Below are 23,732 nucleotides of genomic sequence, written 5' to 3'. Positions count from 1 at the left end.
TGGAGATGGATGGTAGTAATGGCTGCACAACAATGTGAAGGTGCTTAATGCCACTGAGCTATACAGTTAAAAATGGTTAAAATGGTAAATTTTATGTTATATATACTTTACCAAAACAAAAAGATAAGTTTCTTAAAGTTTGTTTTTAAAACACATGACCCCAACATAATACTGGGAAAGTCTAAACTCTTATGACCCTGAAACTTGCTAGACCCTCAATTCTTTATCCATGAAGCCTACATTGATAATTTCTCCCATGAGAATGTACAACTCTGAAAGAGAGGACACTAGACTTAATTAATCCACAGAACCTGGAATAGCATATATGCGCTTACAAACGATGTATTTTGTTTGTTTTTAAATAAATGGAAAACTTACCACATGAGCTGACAGTTACTCCTGTTATCATCTTGTGTCTTTTCCCACCAGCTATAGGTGGATTAGGTAATGGCAATATCTTATCTCAAATGAGATCATGAATGGAAAAGTGTTTTGCAAATTACATTATTATATTTAACATAGTATTATTAATAATGTATCTGTTACATGTAACAAATGTTACCATTTTATTTTCCCCAAAATTTAACTGCCAAGAATGTTGATTCACTACATTCTACTTTGTATAATTCTGAATGCTATTACTTAAATGGCACATGGTATTCCAGAAGATCTAAGGCTTTGGAGTCAGACAGATTTGAATCCTGACACTGTCATTTACTAGCAATGTGACCTATAGCAGGTTATTTAGGTCTTTTCATTCCTTCTTTAATTCCTTTCTTTAATCTCATGCCTGTCATTTCTTCAATTCTATTTCAAGTGAGTAAAAAAGTAATTTTACAATCTTAATACTCTGTGCCTCTAAATTAAGAGTGAATAAGATCTGGAAGCTCATGGAAATTCTGCCAAAAATCAAGCTATTTTGTACACTGCTCCCACACCACCAAGGAACAGATGGTGAAGATTAACTGCCATTGTAGCTTATAAACATGTAAGTGGTAAAATACCAAAAGAATACTATTTGGAAAAGGTAAACAATTCTGCCAAAGAAAATTGGAGAGTCAAAAAAATTTTAAAAGAATTATAACTGTTAAATAATTTTTAAAAGCTTAGCAGGTCAGAGAGATCAGTTCACAATAAAAGTATTCTTGGTATTTTAGGGGTGGGAAGTGAAGAAAGGGTAGGAAGAGGAAAGGGGAAGAAGAGAACAGTAAGTTCTACAGACTTCAATTTTTTTCTTTCTTTCTTCTTTTTTTAACAATAACCACAAAATAGGAGCTATTAGGATTAGGAAAAGATATAAAAATGTTTATAGGTATGTTAAATCTAAGTACAGTACAGCAAGATCATAGATAATATAGATTTTAAAAAGATAAATATCAATAATACTAATAAAATTACCTCCTTATAGAAATTCTTTTTTTTAAGATTTTATTTATTTGACAAAGAGAGACACAGCAAGAGAGGGAACACAAGCAGGGGGAGTGGGGGAGGGAGAAGCAGGCTTCTCGCTGAGCAGGGAGCCAGATGTGGGGCTCAATCCCAGGACCCTGGGATCATGACCTGAGCTGAAGGCAGCCACTTAACAACTGAGCCACCCAGGCGCCCCATAGAAATTCTTTTTTTTTTTTAAGATTTTATTCATTTATTTATTTATTTGTCAGACAGAGAGAAAGCACAAGCAGGGGGAGTGGCAGGCAGAGCAGGCAGAGGGAGAAGCAGGCCCCCTGCTGAGCAAGAAGCCCGAAGCAGAACTTAATCCCAGGACCCTGGTATCATGACCTGAATTGAAGGCAAATGCTTAGCCGACCGAGCCACCCAGGCATCCCTAGAAATCCTTTAAAAGTTGGTTTAAAATAATAAAGTAATTCACTTTACCCGTTTTTAAATTAATAAAAAGTTACATCGAAGAGGTATAACAATATCATAAAATGCCATTGATTTGGACTCCCCAATTCCACTGGACTATGAGCTCCGCAAGGTAAAGAACTTTTGTTGGTTTGATCACTGATGTTTTCCTAGTGCCTGAAATAGAACAGTGCTCAGCATATATAGCAGGTGTTCAGTATTCACTTCCCACCCCTAAAATACCAACAATTAGGTTACCTCCTCTCCTAATTATTATTAGTTTTTCAATACACAAAAAGAAATACGTCTTCCCTATTTTTGAGAGTACTTTACTCTGTGGTTATTCTATAGTTATTTATACATTGCTTCACTTTGAGAAAGAATTTAAACCAATACAAAAGATACTTTGTATTTTCTTTAGTAGCCTTTCAAATTTTCTTCAGATTATATTCATATTTGTATGTTTTCAGCTTTCTTCAACTTCTAAGAGCACAGCTTGAAAAAAAAAAACCCACAAAGTTTTTCAGTGCAACCATTCATCATCTCACTCTACTCATCTCTGTCTTTGCAACGGTTTCTCATGGAGTGGGAAGACAACAATCATGTCACATTTACTTATAGGGAAGTTCTCTATTTCCCAGTGTATAACTGCTAATAAATTCTCTCCAGGTCAAGCTGCTCCTATAGCTTTTCCCAGATAGCAGGTCATTCAATGTCATTCTTTGTAGTAGTATAATTTCTTAATTTCTCCAAGAATTTACTTCCCCTTCTCCCTTCTCAGTCAATTGTATAGCTTGTACACAGTACATGTGCTGTACCTGAAGGCAGTATACCTGTTTTTTTTAAAAATATTTGATAACTAAGATACTTCCCTAATATTGGGAAAACTACGATCTGTTTCTTTAAAATTAACAAGATTCTTTCCCTGAACTTTCCTGCACAGTCTCAACTAGATAGGCAGTCCTTAAGATAAATACTACCTACTTAATTTGTAACTGTTTCTAAAACCACACGGCTGAATTCATTTCCATTATTAAGGTTTACTGCTGTTGCTACAGCAGGAAGTTAGGAACTGGTATACACTATCCTTTCTGTGAAAACAGAAAAAAAAAAATCCTGAGACTGCAACAGGAGAAAGATGAATTCTTGGCCTTCCAAATCCACAAAGATGTTGGGCACATTCGGTACCATTGTAATTTTGGTTCAGCTATGTTGAACAAGGTTTTCTGTGAATCATCTCATGATTTTAACTGTTTTTTGAAATAGGGAAATGTTCTAAACTGACTAAAAATAACTTCTTGCATACTATATATTTTCATGTCTGAATTGCAAACTGCAAGTCTGATGGAATCAAGTATACCGTAATTTCCTGTATTTTCATAATTAAATTCTGGTATTTATCAATAACAGAACCTTATATTTTATATTTTGTTTAGTAAAAATAAGATAATAACTTGTCTCTTCACAGGAAATATATTTTAATTACCCTTTTTTTTTAAAAATATTTTTTATTTATTTATTTGACAGAGAGAGAGAGCACAAGCAGGGGAAGTGGCAGGCAGAGGAGAAGCAGGCTTCCCGCTGAGCAGGGAGCCCGATGCGGGGTTCGATCCCAGGACCCTGGGATCATGATCTGAGCTGAAGGCAGCCACTTAACTGAGCCACCCAGGCGCCCCTTAATTATCCGTTATTTATTGACTTTCTTCACATTGAGATATCAAAATATAAGACAAAAGGCAATTCAACAAAGATCAAATATCAAATTATGACTGCTGAGCCCAATTCCATCTCACGTATATGGTAGTTCATCTTGGTCTCCCAAATGAGATATCAGAGAAGTAGCAGTACAGCTTTCCCAATATTATGAAATATTCTCTCTTTAATTAGAGTAGGATAATATCCATAACCACATCTGTGTACTTTAGATTTTCATCAAATATACACATATATTAGCAAGGCAGTTTCAAAAGACTGTATTTGCTACAACTACTTTCAAATATCCACTGTAATGTTCAAGAAAAAATAACTTACTGTCTCTGAGTGTTTCCCAAGCCCATTGATCATTTTTGAAGAAGAGATGTCGTTTGATTTCTTCTACACCATTTCGCCCTAATCTCACCTCTCTGAATAGAGGAAAAGAAAAAAGTTATGAATCACTTAAGATATTATTATTATAACCTGTCCAGATATACTTGTGGGCATAATGCTAAGTCTGTGCATAATGATAAAAATAGTTCTATGTCACCTTGAAATTATATTGGTTTTCAGTGTAATTTTCCACTTAAATAAAAAATAAGTTGAAGATAGAATATTGAAGACTTTTTAGAAAAATATGTATGAAAAACAGACTTGTTGATACTCCATGACTTCTCTAGCGACAATGAAAATCCTAATAAATCACTCCCTTTGTTTCATTAGCATAATGAATAAAACACAATGAATTTTCTTGACAGCTCTTAAACACTGTGGTAGCTATACATTTTTTGCAATCAACAACTTTATTTCACACCAAATGCTAACAAAAACTCAGAAAGACATCCTAAATTTAAAATCTCTACTTTATACACTATTATAAATATTTTTGACCTATCAGAAACCAATGACAATAATTCTTGACATTACTACAAAACTGAGAGTTTTAATGGGATTCCTGGCCTCTTAGACGAGCATAGAGATAAAATGTTTAAAAATGTGCCTTTAGTGGATTTGGAAAGGGGAACTTAGCAACTTCTGTTTTCTACTTTAGTGCTTATAAACAACAAGAACACCCTGAATTCCAAATTTTTTCATGAGTTAAAAGATAAATTGCTTTTGATACAATGTGACACCTTCTTGAAGAAACTTTCATTGACTCTCCCAGACTGGATCAGGGAACTCTCCATGGTTCTATGGCAGACAGACAGTACTTAACTCAGAGTACTTATCTCTCTGTACAATAAACATCTCATTCACGTGTCTGTTTCCCTCAAAGGACTAGGTGGTTAGTGGAGAACAGTGGCTGTGTATCTTTTTCATTTCTATATCCCTAGCACCTAACACACAGCATAGTACTTATATTTATAAAGTATATAATAAAATGTAAAAATATAAAAGACTACATTTCAGGCTCTAAAGGATATATGAAGGATGGTAAATTTATATTAAAGTGAATCTGAAACTGAAACATATCTAAAGGTACTAGGCCTCCCTAATATTTAAATTAACAATTACAACATAAATATTAAACATAATCTTAGTAAGTCATGTGGTTCATGTTTAAATTTAAAAAAATAAATTTAAAAAGTAAACCATAAGGGTACACATAATATACCATTTTTGTTTCTAAAACATATACGTGCATATACATTTATAAAAATGCTTACTGAATCTGAAAGATATCATACCAATGACCATTTCCAAAGGGAAGGAGGTAGGATATAGCTCTGCACTATTTACTTAATTTCAACAAAATATAATCATATATAATTAAATCTTTTTTCCAGCCCTAGTGAGGTATAATTGACAAAATCTTGAGATATATAAAGCATAAAAAGTGATGTTTTGACATATGTACACATCGTGAAAGGATTCTCCCATTGGGAATTAACACATCTATCACCTCACCTATTTACCTTTCTTTTTGGTAAGAACATTTAAATTCTACTCTTAGCAAATTTCAATTATACAATACTGAATTATCTTAAATGGCATCAATTAGAAGATGCATCATTTTTCCATCACTAGGAAAAAAATGTTCCCAGTTAAATTAATACGTGACATTGTTAAGATGCACTCTAATTTCAGAGATGTTACATGTTTAAAAAAAAAACAAAAAACCTTCAGACTCAAGAAAATATAATTTTTATACTTAACCAAGTTAAAAATTCAACAATGAAATTTAAAAAATCATCTGGTCTAGCCATCAGAAAAGAATTTACCCCAATTTCTTAGGTAAGGCAAGTGGTTTGAGATCCAGAAAGTCATCCAGAATACCACAAAATATTATATTTCATTATCATTAATGATTTGGGGAATAGTAATATTTTTATCCCAACAGTTCAAATATAGGAGCTGAGATACAGACCTCAAATACTAAGCAGCAAAATGGGAATTTCCTTAGAATAAATTAAAGTTCAATGTTAAGATTATTTACCTGTCAGTAAGGAAGGCACAAATAAGATTTTTTGCTTCTTTTGATATATCATTATCATCAGGGAAAGTAAGTGAATTTTTATGGTTCATAATCTTACTGTAAGTTCCAACCAGAGAATCTGCATAAAAGGGTGTATCACCTGAAAAATTGACAGAAAAAACAAAAGCAAGTAAGATACATTAAAAAAATCAGTTTCAAAGGAAAAGAGTCAATGTTACATGTTTAAAGATTACTACATATGCATTAAAGACATATACTTAATATATAAAAAAAATTGCTTAGGCTTCTAAATAACTTTTAAAAACACACAAATTAGGTTTGGATCAGTTTGTTTTCTACACACAAAATTAACTTTGCTTAATGCAATAAATACCTTATTGGAAGAAGCCAAATGGCTAAGTTTTAGGATGAACAACTATGTTAGAGGTATACAAAATTCTCCTTTACTCACCTACAAGCATTTCATATAAAAAGACCCCAACTGACCACCAGTCACATTCACGTCCATAATAGCCATCACCACCTTGAGATTTTAATACTTCAGGGGAAATGTAATCAGGTGTTCCAACTGCTGTATCACATCGTACCATACCTTCCTAAAAAAAGAGTGGCAGGTCAACTTTTTAATTAGAATACAAATACAAATTCTGAATGATTTAAAAGGACTTTCCAACAAAACCTGTAGACCTCTCAGTCTTTGGGCTATAAAATATATCAAAACCTAATGCAAACTTGACAAAAATGAACACATAGTCTAATCACATATACATATTATATACACAATACATCTGAAATATGTGTGTGTGCTTGTGTGTGTGGATACATCAGTGACTTTTACTTTGTAATATTACTCATTAGAAAGACACACTGCCAACCAGTTGTGCCAGTATAATGACCTCATCATAACTGCAGAGAACAAGTATTTAAGCCAATTCAAACAGATTGAGGGACTGACAGGATGAATCATTTGATAACATTAATATATAAATGATTTAATTTTTTTTAACTAAAATAGCCATTCAATCTAACCATGCTTGAAACTGTAAAGAAAACATACAAGAATTAACTGTACAAATATAAAATGGGGAAGTATGTGTAATGGAAAAGGGTGTAATAGTACTGAGCATACTGAACATATATTTAATATGCATTTTAACTCTCCAAAAAAAAAATCCCTAAATCTAAATGCAAAAGCTATACATACCTATTACTAATTGTAGCTGGTATTAATGCAATAGAATTATAATTAAATGTTCACGTAAACGTTTTCATATAATGTTTCCTTCTAAGCAATAATTTTCCTTTTAAAATAATACAACTTCTTGGCTATTGTTCTGTGATAAGTTTCCAAGAATATAAACTGTTTCAACTGAAACAAATTGGCATACTTGCCACTTCAGCTATAAATATGTTATTTATTTTGTAAATAATGAGGACAGATAGTATCTTTAAAGATTGACTCCCAAAATAAGCAGTAAGATCTTCTACATGTTAACAGAAGGCTAAGTAAAACACTAAAAAATACACACATCACTGAAATCCAGTTTTTATGAAAGTCTAATTTTAACACTGGTCTTAGTATTTAGTGACTAGTTCAATTCCTAGTTACTAATAGTACTGTATATTACATTGTTGTTATAAAGGATTTACTAAGTGCGGCAATCAACACTTACCTTAGGTAGAGAGAAAAATATAAATCACTTACAAGTTACTAATCAACATTGAAATCATGGCACCTATTTCAACAAATAAGACAGGTCATATCAATTCTGTTACAAGTCTAGCTATGGTTAGTACATTCTTAAAGCATTTTCTAAAAAGCAGCTATCCTGAATTAGCAAAATTATTTAACCTTATTCATCTTCATACAAGTACCAAAATCTGCTAACTTCAAATGTCCAGATTTATCCAGCAGCATGTTATCAGGTTTCACATCTCTGAGGGAGAAAAAAAAAGAGTATTTCTAAAACCAGACACTGAGAAAAATTCTATGAGGCAGTTATTTTAGGCCCTATATCCTAACTCATTGTAGATAAGGCCATTTTTGATCCATATGTGCTCTCTATCCGCATCTATAAACTGAACTTTAGCAGGGAAACTCCTTTATATGTTAATGCCTCAGAGAAAGACATTTAATATTCCCTTTTCTTTTAAAAAGAGTTTGATTCTTCCAAGGGGGAAAGCAAACCATCTGAGAGAGAATAACCATAAAAAACATAATACACATAAAACATAACTGAAACACACTTTTCAACTTAAGTACATAAATAACCCCAGGACAGGGTCTAAATCACTTTCATTTTTGTAACTCTGGCACTTAATTAGCACAGCAACTGCACTGGATTCAAGTAATGTTCGTAAAACAAATGAAATTGTTCTTCTAACAAATAAATATGATCTATTCATTAATTAAAAGCAAGCTGATTTGTATATAAAAAAATTAAAAGTGTTTAACTCTAGGACATACCTCAGAAAACAGCTTATAATTTTTATTGTTCAGAACACCAAATAAAAGTATATAACCAGATTAAGGGACCATTTACATCAACATTAAACTGACATAATAAAACTATGAATTTCAAAGTCTTAAATTCTGAAATACCACTTATCTCACATGAAGGAGAATAGGTGGATTTTGAGTAGGAAATGCCAATCAAATAAAGTTTAAGTACTTTTCAGCTTCCCCCTTCAACAAATGAAAAAATTTAAAGCATTTTTATCTTTACCTGTGAATGAAACCCATGGAATGGATTGCATCCAATGCAAGAACTACTTCTGCGGTATAGAATCGTGCCCATTTTTCAGGCACATCATAGTTGCTCATTAAGTTTACAAGATCTCCACCAGGCATGTACTCCATCACCATGTAGAGATAACGATCATCTTGGAATGCATAAAAAAGCTATACAAATACAAAAAAAATACAAAAAAAAAATGAGTAAGATTAAGCAAAACAGTTTCTTTTAAAAAAATGACAAAAATACTAATGTAAGATTTAATTAAAATAATCAAATTGTAGTTACTATAGCACTGTTAAAAAAAACAAAACACACAAACATAAATATCACAAAGGCCCCTGAATATAAAAGGAACTGTGGTTATTTCTGAGTTAGATGGAAACTTTCTTTTCTATACATTGCTACACTAATTCAATTTAATTGCTACACTAACCCAATTTTTTACAGTGAGAATTTTTAAAAATTACAGTAGTTCCAATAAAGAATATACAAGTCTCCTAAGCAAAGAAATATTATGACTCTGATATAATGTGTGCTCTTGTGAGGTCTACTGTTAAATTTATATCAATACCACAAATCTCAAGAAGTTTGAAAAACTGAACTACAGGCTCAGCTGTCCATTAGCCATGTGATTGGGCAATTTATTTAATCTCCCTAAGTCCCTGTCACTATAATCCCTTCCAGAAAAATGTAAGGGACTATACCTTGTTTCACTTTTATACCTGCTGCTAGGTCACAGTCTGGACCTAGTAGTGGCAGTTTGCAAATGCTTAAAAATGTCTAATCAATAGAAGCATAAATTAATCTATAATTGGAGATATACCAATAGGGATTAACTGCCTTTCAGAGTTGCTGAAAGGATTAGTGAATGTAGAAAGCACCTGGCACCACAGATGCCCCGAAAGTAATAGCAGTCAATGGGAGGAGGAGCAGTAACAACTAACAGGAAGAGGGCAACAGCTAGAGTCAAGCAGGAAGAGTGAAATCCATTGACAGAAAACTGGAAAGAATAGCAGGCATAAATGTATTTATTATGTGACCTGGGTTAAAGTTAAAAAAAAAAAAGCAAATTTACAAAAGAACATTTTAAGTAACATGAGAAGATCAGAATCAAACTAAAATAAAGCCCTAGAAAAAATGGTACCTTATTTACACAGTCATTTGTCTTAAAATCTTTTTGTTTCATTTTTTCAACAGTGTTTAATGATTTTAGTTACAGATTTAGTTATTTTAAAAAGATATTTTAGGGACAGATAAGAAACTAAGTGGCATCTCATGGCTAGCCCAGATTAAAGTATACAATTTATCATTTGGGCACCACAATTAAAGAAACAATGTTGATTTGGTGGCAGTTTCCCATATTTATAGACAATGTATCAAGAAAAGCAAAGCTTCAAGTACTAAGTTGTAAATTTAAAAATTATGTCTTATGTCTTTTAACTATCTACAGAACACTGAAGATTTTCTGTATCACTGGTTCTTAACCAGAGGAAATAATTGTCCCCTGACCACCTACCCCCCTCCCACTACTACCAGGTAAACATTCAACAGTGTCTAAACACAATTTTGGTTGTTACAAATGGTATGCAGGCTGTGGAGAGCTGCTAGTGGCATCAACTGGGTAGAAGCCAGGGACGCTGCTGAAAATCTGATAATACACAGGACAACCCCCAAAACAAAGGACTACCTGGCCCAAAATGTCAATAATACCAAGCCCGCAAATCCCTGCTCCACATAGCTGATAAAAACAGAGCAGACATTCCAAGTATAAAAAGTCATCCGTAACACTCAAACATTTTCCATATCCTTTTTATTCCAATTACTAGTGTGCTTATTTAGGATACTCTTCATTATATATTGTAAATTAATAAGTCATAAAATTCATGTTAAGAATTTAGAAATGGTCTAGTCAACCCAGTAGTTTTTTTTTTTAAACCAGAAGATTTACTTCCCCCATATGCATTCTTACATAACCCCAATACGTAATACACAAAAAATATGGAGCTACTCTAGTTGAGGCAGAAATAGAAAACCCAGAATTATAACCTCCTCAAATTCCTGCTTGTCCCCATGACTTCACTTGAGGTATTCTCCACAGGTGAAAATAACCAATCTAAGCCAACTTCCCCATTTTTCAGCAAGGAAACTGAGGCCGAGATGTAAATAACTTGGCCACAGCTTCACCAATAGGTTTTTGACAGTTAAGACTAGAACTTACAACTACTGACTTCTAGTGTATTTTTCTTCCCACTGAAAAACCTAAAGCCAAAACAATATTATTTGAAGGCCTACCTTAACTCACCTCTTCCTTAATTTTCCCATTCCTTCCTCTCCACAAAATAAGAGACACAAATAGACAAACAGATGGTTAAATAAATAGAATAAGAGGTCTCATATTTGGGAAAAAAACTTGAATTTCAATATTAAATAAAAATATCTACATAGAAGATAATATATGACTTCCCCCAAATCAGAGTATTTAAATTTTCTTTTTCTTTCTTTTTAAGATTTTACTTATTTGACAGAGAGAGACACAAGCAGAGGGGAGTGGGAGAGGGAGAAGCAGGCTTCCCGTGGAGAAGGGAGCCCGATGTGGGGCTCAATCCCAGGACCCTGGGATCATAACATGAGCCGAAGGCAGACGCTTAACGACTGAGCCACCCAGGCGTCCCAGATTATTTAAATTCTCTAATATTTAAAGTCTACAGACACATAATTATTTTGCTTTGGCCTTACTTTCCTCCTAGAGACAATTCAATAAAATTAAATTTTATGATTTAAAAAAGTAACAATACATTAGACAATTATGTAATTGCCAATAAATTCCCTATTACTGTTCTAAAAAACAAACTAAGCTTCTCCAATATGTTTAGTTACAAACTACTACAGCAATAATGAAACAGTAGCAAAATCATACCTGGACGACCCAAGGGCTGTTAGCAAAAGCCATGATGTCCCTTTCTTCCCAGAAAAAGGCAGAATCGGATCTCTTAATCATTTCAAATTTACTGAGAAGCTTCATAGCATATACCTTCCTAGTGGATTTATGCCTTACCTTTAAAATTGAAAACAGAAAATAATGAACCTTTTGTTGACATTTAAAGCTCAGCATTTACCAGAACAATTTACCAAATGATTTTAACACCTTGTTAAATAATATAACATCACTGTTCTAGCTTTTCTTCCATCTCTTCTGCTGATTTATCCCAATTAGATAATGTCAAGGCTTCAATTACCAGAAGGCAAGTAATGTTAGAAAAGAATCTTTACTCCCTATATAATAGCACACTCCCCTTTCTCCACCCTGTTATGCATGCTGCTTTCTATTTATAAAACTTAGGATTCCATAACATTTTAGAAGTCTAATATTACAAGTAAAAATTTCTCTTCTGACACTTGAAACCTTTTCTCTATCCATGGATGCCTGAGGAAAGTATTTCATACTACTGCTGAATTTGACTCTAGGCTTTCACATCCTATGGCAAGACTATCTAGAGCAATTAAAAGCAACAATTTTATAAAAACAGTATCATCCCAAATAATGCATGTAAAACACACAAATGGATTTTTAATTTTATTGTTTTTAATCTCATTAAAATAACCTACCAATTGAACTTCTCCAAATGCACCTCTACCAATCACCTTCACTACTTCATAATCTTCAGCTTTCATTCGTAAATCTCTAATTTTATTTATTGTGTCTTTATCTGTATGAAAAGAAGAGTTTGTGATTTTAAATCATTGAAGCATTATAACTAACACTGTTTATTTTACATTCAAGTCCTTGAAAAAAAAAAAGTATTAAGCATTACTTCATAGTATACACTTATAAAGGAGAAATGTTCAATGTATTAAGAATTGTTTTAAATAAATTCTGGAACAACTTCACTCTAGCTATTAAAATTTAACTTGATATTTCAGAAAATATACTACTAATACACATGGAGGACAATCAGTTAAGTCCAGAGCAAATCTGAATTGAAGGATCATAGGTATATGTTTTAGATTAGTGAAATAAAATTTTCTTTTTATCAAGTCAGTTTTGATAATCCCTCCAAGAAGATATAAATAATTGAAGATATCCAATGTTGAAAAAAATCATATACTTATATGAATACATTTCTCTATTTCAACCTAGATTTTAACTTAAAACACACAGTGGGAATCACTGCAATTATTTATATAAACCTGTCATGCTACAAACTACAATAATTTACAAATCCCCACTGGACAGATATTCTAATTCCTAATTTGGTCATAGATTAAAATAGGGCTATTTTAATCCACATGGGTCAACATTGGCATGAGATTACATGGAAAAGCTTCACATTTCAGAGTGTACAAAATACAGAACAGCTATTAAACTTAAGTTCTAGTTCCTAATAAAAACTCTGTATTATATTCTTGTCTTTCTTTTTAAAAGCACATTTAAACTCGTGTTTATATACATTATGACCAATAAACACATGCAAAAGAAAGCAAATTTCTACACAAGGATAACATAAGTACACTTAATTTTAGGTTACATATCAATTGCAAGATGCATCAGAAAGATACAGACAATAATCAATACACTGCACAATTATTTGTGTCTACCATGCAGTCTCTATAGAATCACTGTAGATATATAAAGATAACTTTAAAACATAGTTCCTCCTCTTAAGGAGTTCAAACTCTAGCAAATGAAACAGAAACAAACAATGAAAAAAAAAGTACAAAAACAAAAAACAAAAAAAAGGAAAAGCTATGAGGAGGTTAAGGAGTTTGTAGAAAACTAAGGAAGACGCCTAACCCAAACCTGCCTGGGAAGGAGGTGGCTAGAAAAGGCTTTCTGAAAATGGTAACACCAGAACAAGTCTAAAATGGAGCACAGCAGTTAGCCAGGTGGGGAGAAGAAAAGAGAACACTATAGGCAGATGGGCAATATAAGCAAAGGCACAGAGGAACTACATACAGGCAGCTCTGTGCTGCTGAAGTACCAAGTTTGTGGTAAGGTTCAGAGGAGACGCTGGAGAGTCCCAAACTGGTTAAGGAGCTTGAACTTTGCATGTAGGCAAGTCGTTATAAAACTAGTATTTAATCATAAAAAATATTTTCTCACAATAAAATTTAAAGCAACTCAATTTTATAGAAAAGAAAGTGCTCTGCTTCAGGAGGGTAGTGGTGCCGTGGTCAGGATATCAGAGAGGGGCTGGAGTTTCATCTACTTTATACTCTTCCATAAAGCAGCCCCTGAGAGTCCTGTGGGATCTGCTGGGAACCGAGAAACACCATGAAAAGAAATCAGGCAGATAAACAACACAGTCAAATTTACATTTCAGCTAAACCACTCTGGGAAATATGTAAAAAGATGAACTCAATAAGGACAAGACTGGGGGTGGGGAGAATTTTAAGAGTACTGTAATATTCCAGATGAGAGTTAAGAAAGTCCTGAACCAGGATGTGTTATATAATAGCCTGTGAGGTTGAGAAAGGATCCCTAGCTCTGGTTATATGAGGTTGAGAGCCATAAATAGGCTGAAAAGTCTGTTGTTTGAGCCCAGAAAATATATCTGCTGCAAATTTATGTGGGAATGATGATCTTGCTTCCTGCTTTAATTTCTAACAGCACAGGAAGTGTATAAAGCAGCTTGATATGTGATTCAAACAACATTAGTTGTCAGAATGACTTTATTACATTTAAGAATGGCATTTAAGTGCTGTTTTGCCTTTTAATTTTAGGTTAAGAAACTATCAAAAATAACTTCCAAAGTCAATCAGTATTTAATGAAAACTCAGTAACAGTTGGGAGTGGCTCTAAAAACCTTCATCTTGGTCTCTGTCTTAGCTCATGCTGCCATACAAAATACCATAGACTGAGTGGTTTAAACAATATTCATTTTTTTTTCACAGTTCTAGAGTCTGGAAGTCCAAGATCAGGGGACCAGCATGTTTGATTCTGGTGAGGCCTCTCTTCTTGGCTTGTGGGCAGCTGCTATCTCTGTGTGTTCACATGACCTCTTCCTAGTGTGTGACAAGGTAAGGACACTGATCCTATCTTATCAGAGCCTCACCCTTATAACCTCAGTAACCTTAACTGCCTCCTTATGACCCAATCTCCAAATACAGTCATTGGGGGTTAAGGCTTCAACATATAAATGGGGGGTTAAGGGGTCAACACACAATTTAGTCCATAGCAGTCCTTAAAAAAAACACAATTAACAGCACCACTGCTAAGACATCGACTTACTATACTAAGATAAACTGGATGTTCAGTTCCAATTTGACAAAAATTTACAGGACTGATGATATAAGTCCATGAGAGTGAGTGATGTGTGTACCACTGACACTGTGGTTCAATAAAACATGATAGATTCAAATATTTTCCACAAAGTACCTGCTGATGTGTAATACAAAATAACTATAGGCTTTAAAGACCTTGTGTTTTCATAAGCTTTGTCAGTTTGTCCAACTAAGCCTTTTTCTGTACCATACATAATTTTAACTACTATCACTTGTAACACACCTCAGCAGACTCCTCGTTAAGCTGTACTTAGTATTTTCTCTACTTCTTTAAAAATATTCTTGCCTGGGGCGCCTGGGTGGCTCAGATGGTTAAGCGTCTGCCTTCGGCTCAGGTCATGATCCCAGGGTCCTGGGATCGAGTCCCGCATCGGGCTCCCTGCTCAGCAGGGAGCCTGCTTCTCCCTCTGTCTCTCTCTCTGTCTCTTATGAACAAATAAATAAAATCTTTAAAAAAAATATATATATTCTTGCCTGTACTTGCTCCATGAAGACTACACATAGAGAGGGTAATTCTTTAGTTACTTCAAACTCAGCACTGACTCCTCAAATAAACAAGAGTCAAGGAAAATCAAAGTTGTTTGTCTTAATTTTTGTCTATTGATGTTGCTCTCGATGACCTCAATTCTTCGAGCAACTGTTCTTGCCAAAAAGCTAATAGTCTTAAGGCAATTTTTCTCTCCACATATTTTTTTTTGCTGCTGCAAACACTCACCATTAGTGAATGGCTTTCCCTGTTCGGCTAATAAGCCACTCATAAACTAATGTAAGGTCGCAGCCTCATTCCTTTTTTATTTTTGTGAAGAAAATTCTGTGATGAGATATTCCATTTCAAGTTTTCTATTTTTTCTGACTGTTGCTTTCTTGTGAGTTGGGAATATCATGATGAGGACTCACTCTGGTAACATCAAATATATTATTTTAGCACAGCAACAATGTCACTGCAAAATAAACACAATGCTTTGCCTTTTAATTTCACAAAATAATCCACAGTTCACTGTGCCTCAAAATGACAACACTCAAAGTTCAGTTTTCTTTCTTTTTTTTTTTTTTTTTTGACACAATAGGTATGCACTGGAAATAAAAAATAAAATATTGTGGTATGGTGATTCACATGAAACACTGTTCCGTTTTAACTGTACAACCGTGATTTAGCTGAGTAGCAGTGTGAACCAATAACAGTGTCATGTATGATTTCTGTCACAACTACTCAATTCAGCCACTGGAGCACAAAACCAGTCCCAAGACAATACATAAGAATGAATGTGGCAATGTCCCAGTAAAACTTTATTTATGGACACTGAAATCTGAATTTCATATAATTTTCACGTCATGACATAGTTTTCTTCTTTTGACCTTTCATCAATCACTTTAAAAATATAAAAAACATTCTTTGTTCATAAGACATACAAAAACAGGTGGTGGGCCAGATTTAGCCTGTGGGCTGCAGTCTGCCAACCCCTGCTCTAACTGAAACCCAGCTCCCCACAAAGGACACTGCTTCCCTTGCAGCTCTCAAGTGGTGACCTTTACCTTCACTCATATGCCTTATACCACTGGCCCTGAAAGTGGGACAGGTGAACTCCACTATTATCTCCATACCCCCATTCTGAATCTGCCAGCTTTGATTTTCATGTTATTAAGTTCTATTTCTCACTACCTCTCATTATTGCTGTAATCCACTGACTCGCGGGTCATCACATTTCACTGTCAGAAAATTTTAGTTCCTGGCTTACTGACCTCTCCAATATTCACCTGTTTTAAATCTTAGGGATTTTATTATATCCATGGACGACACTTCTAATATCCTGGCCTCTCAATACCTTTAACTTCTCTCCTTCAATGCTCTTGTCCTGTACATTTTCTTCCCTCTTCTCAAACCCTGCACAGCTCTCCCACTGATCCTCATTCATAGCTAAGACATTTTTGGTTACCATCCGGAATCAAATAAAACAATCAGAAGAAAACTGCCACAGATTTAACACACACACACACACACACCTGCCAGAATGTGCAGGTATATTTGGTCACCTTCTACTACAGGAGAATACTGCTATTTTACACCAATCTTTCCACCAGTGATGTCACATCCTTTTTCACTAGTTCAAGGACATGGCTCCAGCAATACTACCCTCTTTCTCTTGTATTTTTAAGTTTCCCCTTTTCTAACCAGATCCTATCATGCTTACTTTCATTCTCATCTTAAACATACCTCTTCATCCCATTTCTCTCACCAGCTTCTTCTGCCCCATTACTCAACTTCACTATAGCAAAATCCCTCAAATGTTGTCTATCCTCTGTTTCTATATCTTTCTTCATATTTGCTTTTAAGTCCATTTAGGAGGGATTTGGCCACTACCTTTCTATCAAAGCTGCTTGTCAAAGTCACAAATTACCACCATGTTGCTAAATCCAATGACAAATTCTCAGTTCTCATCTTGACATATCAGCAGCTTTTGACAGTTTGGTCCCTCTCTGCTGGTATACTTTCTTTACTTGACTTCCACATTCTTCCAACAATGCTAAGGATATTTTTTCAACCTCAATAGTTACTTCTCAGTTGCCTTTGCTGGCTCCTCCTCTCCCAGAGTTCTTAACATTGAGCATCTCAAGGCTTAATCTTTCATAGTGTTTTCTTCACTGTTTACCTTTATTTCTTCGGTGGCCTTTAAAAGCCACCTACATGTCAACCGATTTTTATGGCTAGTCCAGATCTCTCTCTTAAGCTTCAGGTTTATATAATCAATTGCTCAGAAAATATATCTACTTGGGTAACAGACCTCTCAAATTTAATGTGTATGAAACTGAAGAGATGTTTTCACCCAAAACCTCTATCTATGATCTCCATATTTCTGTTAACAGTTCAATTTTGCTAAAATCTAGGGAGCATGCTTGACTCCTTTTTTTTCCTTACACACCACATCCTATTATTCAGGAAAATATGCTAGCTCTACCTTTGAAATATTATCTCCAATCTGATAACTTTTCACTCTCTACACTGCTAACATGCTGGACCAAGCCACTATCATCTCTTCCTAGGATTACTACGATCACTTCTTAACTGATGTCTATCCTTGCCTCTCCATATTTTATTCTTAACCCTAGGTGATATTCTTAAAAACACAAATCAGAGCATGTCACTACTCTGCTTAAAACTCTCTAATGTCTTGCCATCTCAGCCAGAGCAAAAGTCAAAGATCTTACAATGGCCTACAAGACTCTACATGACCTAGCCTATTTCCTTACTACTCTGACATCATCCTACTATTCTTCTTGCTCAATCCTCTCCAGCCACAATGGCTTCTTCCTTGCTGCCTCTCAAACATGCCTGATATATTCTTCCCAAAGTCTTCGCACTGGCTGTTCCTCTGTATGCCATTCCCTTCCCTCAAGCATCTGCTTGGCTAATTCTCTCAAGTACTTCAACGATTTTCTCAAATATCATTTTTTAGTGAGTCCCAAACTAGTCACCTTATCTAAAACTGCAGAATTCTCAAAACTTCCAATCCTTCTTACAGTGTTCTATGTTTTTCCCATAATAAGTAACAACTTCTTTGTCATTACAGAATTTGTTTCATGCAAAATTATAAATTTGGTAAGCCCTCATTAATTCTAAGACCAATAAATAGGATTATGTAACCACAGACCGTTTTACCAATTTCTGATTGTCTACTTTGTTGAGCTACGTATGCTGACAGAAAGCTAAGATTCAGAGAAGTGAGATATTACTCCACAGCACAGTAAGCAAAAAATGAAATGGGTAAATTGAGTCACAAAAAGACACCATAAGTCTTGACTGGTCACTAACTAGCTAATCAGTCCCTAAATAATCATCAGTTAGCAAAAGAGGGAGAAAGATTGATAATTTATAGTTTCAGGGTTACCAACAATTCAAAATGATTTCAATCACACAGACTCTTCAACCTAACTTTCTAGAAATCAAATGGATGATTTTTCTTAAGAATCTTTAAAAAAAAAAAGTCACAATTCATATCCAGTAAATTCTACTTCTAGAAATTTTTCCTAAGGAAGTTAGATATAATGTGGAACCAAGATTTTTACAATGTTTTTTAAAATATACAGATTGAATAATTTTATATACATATAATGGGAGTATTAGGCAACATTTAAAATTGTGTTAAAAAAAATAAAACAAGACGAAATCAGAAAGGGAGACAAACCATAAGAGACTCTTAATCATAGGAAACAAACTGAAGGTTACTGGAGGGGAGGGGGGGTGGGGGGATCAGGTAACTGGGTGATGGACATTAAAGAGGGCATGTGATGTAATGAGTACTGGGTATTATATAAGACTGATGAATCACTGACCTCTACCTCTGAAACCAATAATACATTATATGTTAATTAACTGAATTTAAATTAGAAAGAATAATCACATAGAATGATATTCAACATATAATGTTGAGCAAATAAACAGAATAAACTGTTCAAATATATAAACACAAATATATATTGGTATGTGTGAAGAGAAAAAAGACCATAAGGAAACACAGCAAAATAATACTTGTAATCATTTCTGAGTGTGGTGGGATTTCAGATTATTTTATTCCTCACATTTTCTATACATTTCAAATTTTCTATAATAACTATTGCTTTCTCATGAGAAAAAGATGTATCTGCCTAGTCTAAAATCTGAGATTATAAAGTGACCATAATTTTATGTACCACCACAGACTGTAAGACACATCCTAATTGTTAAATAAGTTTTTTTAAATGTCAGGATGAAATATAGTAATAAAAGCTATGCACAATACACTGTTTGACCAAAATACTGCTACTCTTTGCCTAAAGAAACCTAGTATACCTTGTATACTTTTAGAGTAAAGTATCCCTAAAAAGCTCTAAAATTACATAAAACTTATCTAGAAAATCTACAATATAATATTCAATTCCATAAAAATCTGTTTTAATGCAAAAATTACTTTATGTCCAAATCTTCAAATAAAAATCAAACTCCAGGAAGATGTGCCATGTTTTGCCAGTGTACACACAAACACACACACACACACACACACACAGAGTAATCCAGTTTGAGAAACTGATTGGGGAGGGGGGAGGAATCCAAATTCTTAACATAGCATAAAATGGCTTTTAGACCTTGTTACTGTCCGGTTCTCCAGTCTTTCATTTCTAGATACTCTCCCCAACATGCTCTACCAACGCCCAGTTATTTGCAATTGCTCACATTACCATACTGCTTCAAATCTCCATACCTTTGCAGATATTGATCATCAGGCTAAAATGACTTGCCCCACGTTATTTGACCAACTTACTATCAAACAAGATCTAATCCTGTATCTCCTCTTCAGCCATTGTTGATCTCCTCATGCAGATGGGCTAACTTCCTCTCCTCTCAAACATAATTTCTCTATTATTTCATCTACCACTCTGGACTGAAATTGTTTATATAGCTATGTTTCTAGAGACCACACTTCATTCATGGATATGTTCTTGATGTACATACATGCTCAATGATACTTACTGAAACATTAAAAACATTTAATGATATTATTTATAAATGGAGACAAATCAACTACATGCAGCTCTTAACTATTCAGGAACAACAGAAAAGCCACTTTTATTTACTCCAAAACAATGAAAGTATATATCTAAAAATCAATCTTGGATTTTTCAAAATGCTAAACATAGAATTACCATATGACCTAGCAATTCCACTTTTAGGTATTAACCCAAGAGAAATGAAAACATATGTCCACATAAAAACTTGCACACAAATGTTCATCGCAGCATGAATATCATGGTATTCATGATAGCCAGAAAGTAGAAACAATACTAATGTCCATCAAGAGATGAATGGATAAACAAAATGTGGTAAGTATATCTACACAATGGAATATTACTTGGCAATTAAAAAGAGTATGTGCTACAACATAGACAAATCTTGAATAATACATCATACTAATTTCAAAAAGTCAGTCACAAAAGACCACACATATAATCCCATCTATAGGTAATGTCCATTATCTATTGCATATCTATATGGAATAAAATAGATTAATCATTCGCCAGGGCTGGGGAGCTTAGGGAAATATGGGAGTGACTGCTAATGCATATGGGGCTTCTTTATGAGGTGATGAAATGTTCTAAAAGTGACTGGTAATGGCCGCACAACTCTAAAATATACACAAAGAACCAATGAATTATATAATTTAAATGGGTGAATTTTATAGTACATAAATTATATCTCAACAAAGCTATTTAACAAATCAATCTTGGGTTTGGCAATAATTTTTATATATAGCATCAAAAGCATAATCCATAACAGGAATAATTGATAAATTAGGCTATCAAAATCAAAAACTTCTGCTGTGTGAAAGACAGTATATACAAACTTTTGAGTCTGGAGTGGAGCTTATTGATCCCCCTGCCCGTAAGTGTAGGCTGAACTATTGATCAGATTCCAAATGGTAGGGTATGGAAGGGAAAACAGTAACTTTCTGGCAGAGAAGGCTGGCAGACTACTATTTTAAACCAAGTGATAAAAGTTAACACTACCATTGATAAATCATGGTATCACAAACCTATCCTCCAGTCTAACATCAAACACAAACTGTGGGACATTCTACAAAATACCTGATCACTAATCTTCAAAACTGTCAAGGTCATAAAAAAAAAAAAGCAAAGACTGAGAAACTATCAGACTAGAGGAGACTAAGGAGAAATGGCAACTGAATACAATGAAGTATTCTACATTGGATTCTGGAACCAAAACCAAAAGAAATTAATGGAAAAACTAAAGTAAAGTATGTAATTAGTTAACAGTAATAGGCCAATTTTAATTTGTTAAAATTACTGACATTGTTCTGTCAATATGCCACGTTATATAAAATGTTAACACTAGGGAAAACTGGGTAAACGGCATACACAGGAATCTCTATTCTTACAACTTCCCCATGAGTTTATATGATTTATTTTAAAAATAAATAAAGAGGATATTTAACATTTCTATTTAAAAAATCTAATTTAGTGGTATTTTATTTGTAATAACTTCAAACAAGCTTTTGTAATATCCTAGGTCATACTGCATACTTTATTCAATTTTATGGCTTCATTTTAAAATCCCAACTTTTATACTACCTTCTGGTATAAACTGCATTTGGCACTATATATCAAAATGTAAGCTGGATACAACTTTTGACTCAGCAATTCCTGGATTCACTCCAAAGAAAGAAGCAACAAGTATGTACCACATTATATGCACAAGAATGTTCATCACAGCCTTATTTATACTAGTGGAAAACTGGAAGGAATCTGAGTGTCCACCATTACAGAAAGTTTTTAAAATCAAGGTACATTACCTTTCTCATTCAGATGGGGGGTGTCTTTTTCTTATTTTAACCCATATTTGTTGAAATATTAATACATTTGTTCACATTTGTTCAACTGTTAACTGTTCAATGGTCATTTATTTCTTTTCCCCTTTATACTACATATTCAGCTACTTTGTCCATTTTAAAAAATTATTTTTCTTATTGATTATAAGTCTCTTCTTATATTAGAAATATAAGTTTTTTATATATTATAATTTTTTTCAGTTTGTCAATGTTCTTTATATATTTGTCTTTCCGTATACATAGTTTTGAAAAGGCAAAAATCTGTCAATGTTTCCTTGACAGTTGCTAGTCCTAGATTCCTCCTTTTAAAAAAATACATTCCCTACTTGAAGACTATATAATTTCATCTAGTACCTTATGTCTTTACATTTCTAATATGTTATGAAGTACAGACTGAAATTCGTTTTCCCTCATATGGACATCCAATACAAATTACTGAAAAATCTACCTTCTCCCCAATGACATGTCATGTTAAGCTTATATCAAATTTTCATATAATAAAAAAGTATGCTTCTTCACCCTCTATGATAATCTACTGGTCTTCTTGTCCTTCAAGAAAGTACTATTTTTCTTTCAGTATACAGTTGAAGAATTAATCCCAATATATTATGACTACAATCCTGTCCCCACCTCCCAGAAATAGAAATACATTCACCATTCAAGTGCTAGAGTTACCAAACTATGCAAGCCATTTATAGACCTAATATGCAAAAAAACTCAAGCTTGCCAAAACCTTACGACATTTCAATGCTTTCTGGCTGGAATATATCCCACATTATGCAGACTCCTACATGTACCTTAATATTTAGCTGTGGAGGAGGTTTTTTGTTTTTTTTTTTTAAGATTTATTTATTTGAGAGAGAGAGAGAAAGAGCAAGCACATATGCAAGAGTGGGGGAGTGGCAGAGGGAGAGAATCTTCAAGGAGACTTCCTGCTGAGGGTGGAGCCTGACACAGGGCTTGATCCCATGACCCTAAGATTGCGACCTGAGCTGAAACCAAGAGTCAGACGCTTAACTGAGCCACCCAGGCACCCCGAAATTTATCCTTTTTAAATGTAGAACAGTACATATAGGTAGTACATAAATTCTGCTTTTAGAATTGTTCCTCCTTAGAATTCCTGAAAAAGTATAGACCTCTAACTACCATCAAACTTTATATTCCAGGGGCGCCTGGGTGGCTCAGTTGGTTAAGCGACTGCCTTCGGCTCAGGTCATGATCCTGGAGTCCCGGGATCGAGTCCCGCATCGGGCTCCCTGCTCGGCAGGGAGTCTGCTTCTCCCTCTGACCCTCCTCCCTCTCATGCTCTCTGTCTCTCATTCTCTCTGTCTCAAATAAATAAATAAAATCTTTAAAAAA

At 34.0% G+C, this 23,732-nt stretch overlaps 1 protein-coding gene across 1 annotated transcript in view; it reads right to left on the bottom strand.

Annotated features, from left to right (window-relative positions):
• Positions 1 to 23,732, bottom strand: part of ROCK1 (Rho associated coiled-coil containing protein kinase 1) — a 127,575-nt gene that overhangs the window by 64,872 nt on the left and 38,971 nt on the right. Inside the window, exons 3-9 of the mRNA XM_081802543.1 lie at positions 12,322 to 12,422; positions 11,633 to 11,770; positions 8,704 to 8,879; positions 7,830 to 7,914; positions 6,429 to 6,573; positions 5,978 to 6,116; positions 3,877 to 3,968 (exon numbers count right to left, since the gene is read on the bottom strand). Coding sequence (XP_081658669.1) covers positions 3,877 to 3,968; positions 5,978 to 6,116; positions 6,429 to 6,573; positions 7,830 to 7,914; positions 8,704 to 8,879; positions 11,633 to 11,770; positions 12,322 to 12,422 — 876 coding nt within the window. The remainder of the gene's footprint in view (positions 1 to 3,876; positions 3,969 to 5,977; positions 6,117 to 6,428; positions 6,574 to 7,829; positions 7,915 to 8,703; positions 8,880 to 11,632; positions 11,771 to 12,321; positions 12,423 to 23,732) is intronic.

The sequence above is a fragment of the Leptonychotes weddellii genome, chromosome 13 (assembly GCF_054177405.1).
Source record: "Leptonychotes weddellii isolate Sample4059 chromosome 13, ASM5417740v2, whole genome shotgun sequence".
In the NCBI taxonomy this organism is placed as follows: domain Eukaryota; kingdom Metazoa; phylum Chordata; class Mammalia; order Carnivora; family Phocidae; genus Leptonychotes; species Leptonychotes weddellii.
The sequence above is the reverse complement of the archived record's forward strand: the minus strand, read 5'-3'. Positions and strand labels throughout refer to the sequence as shown.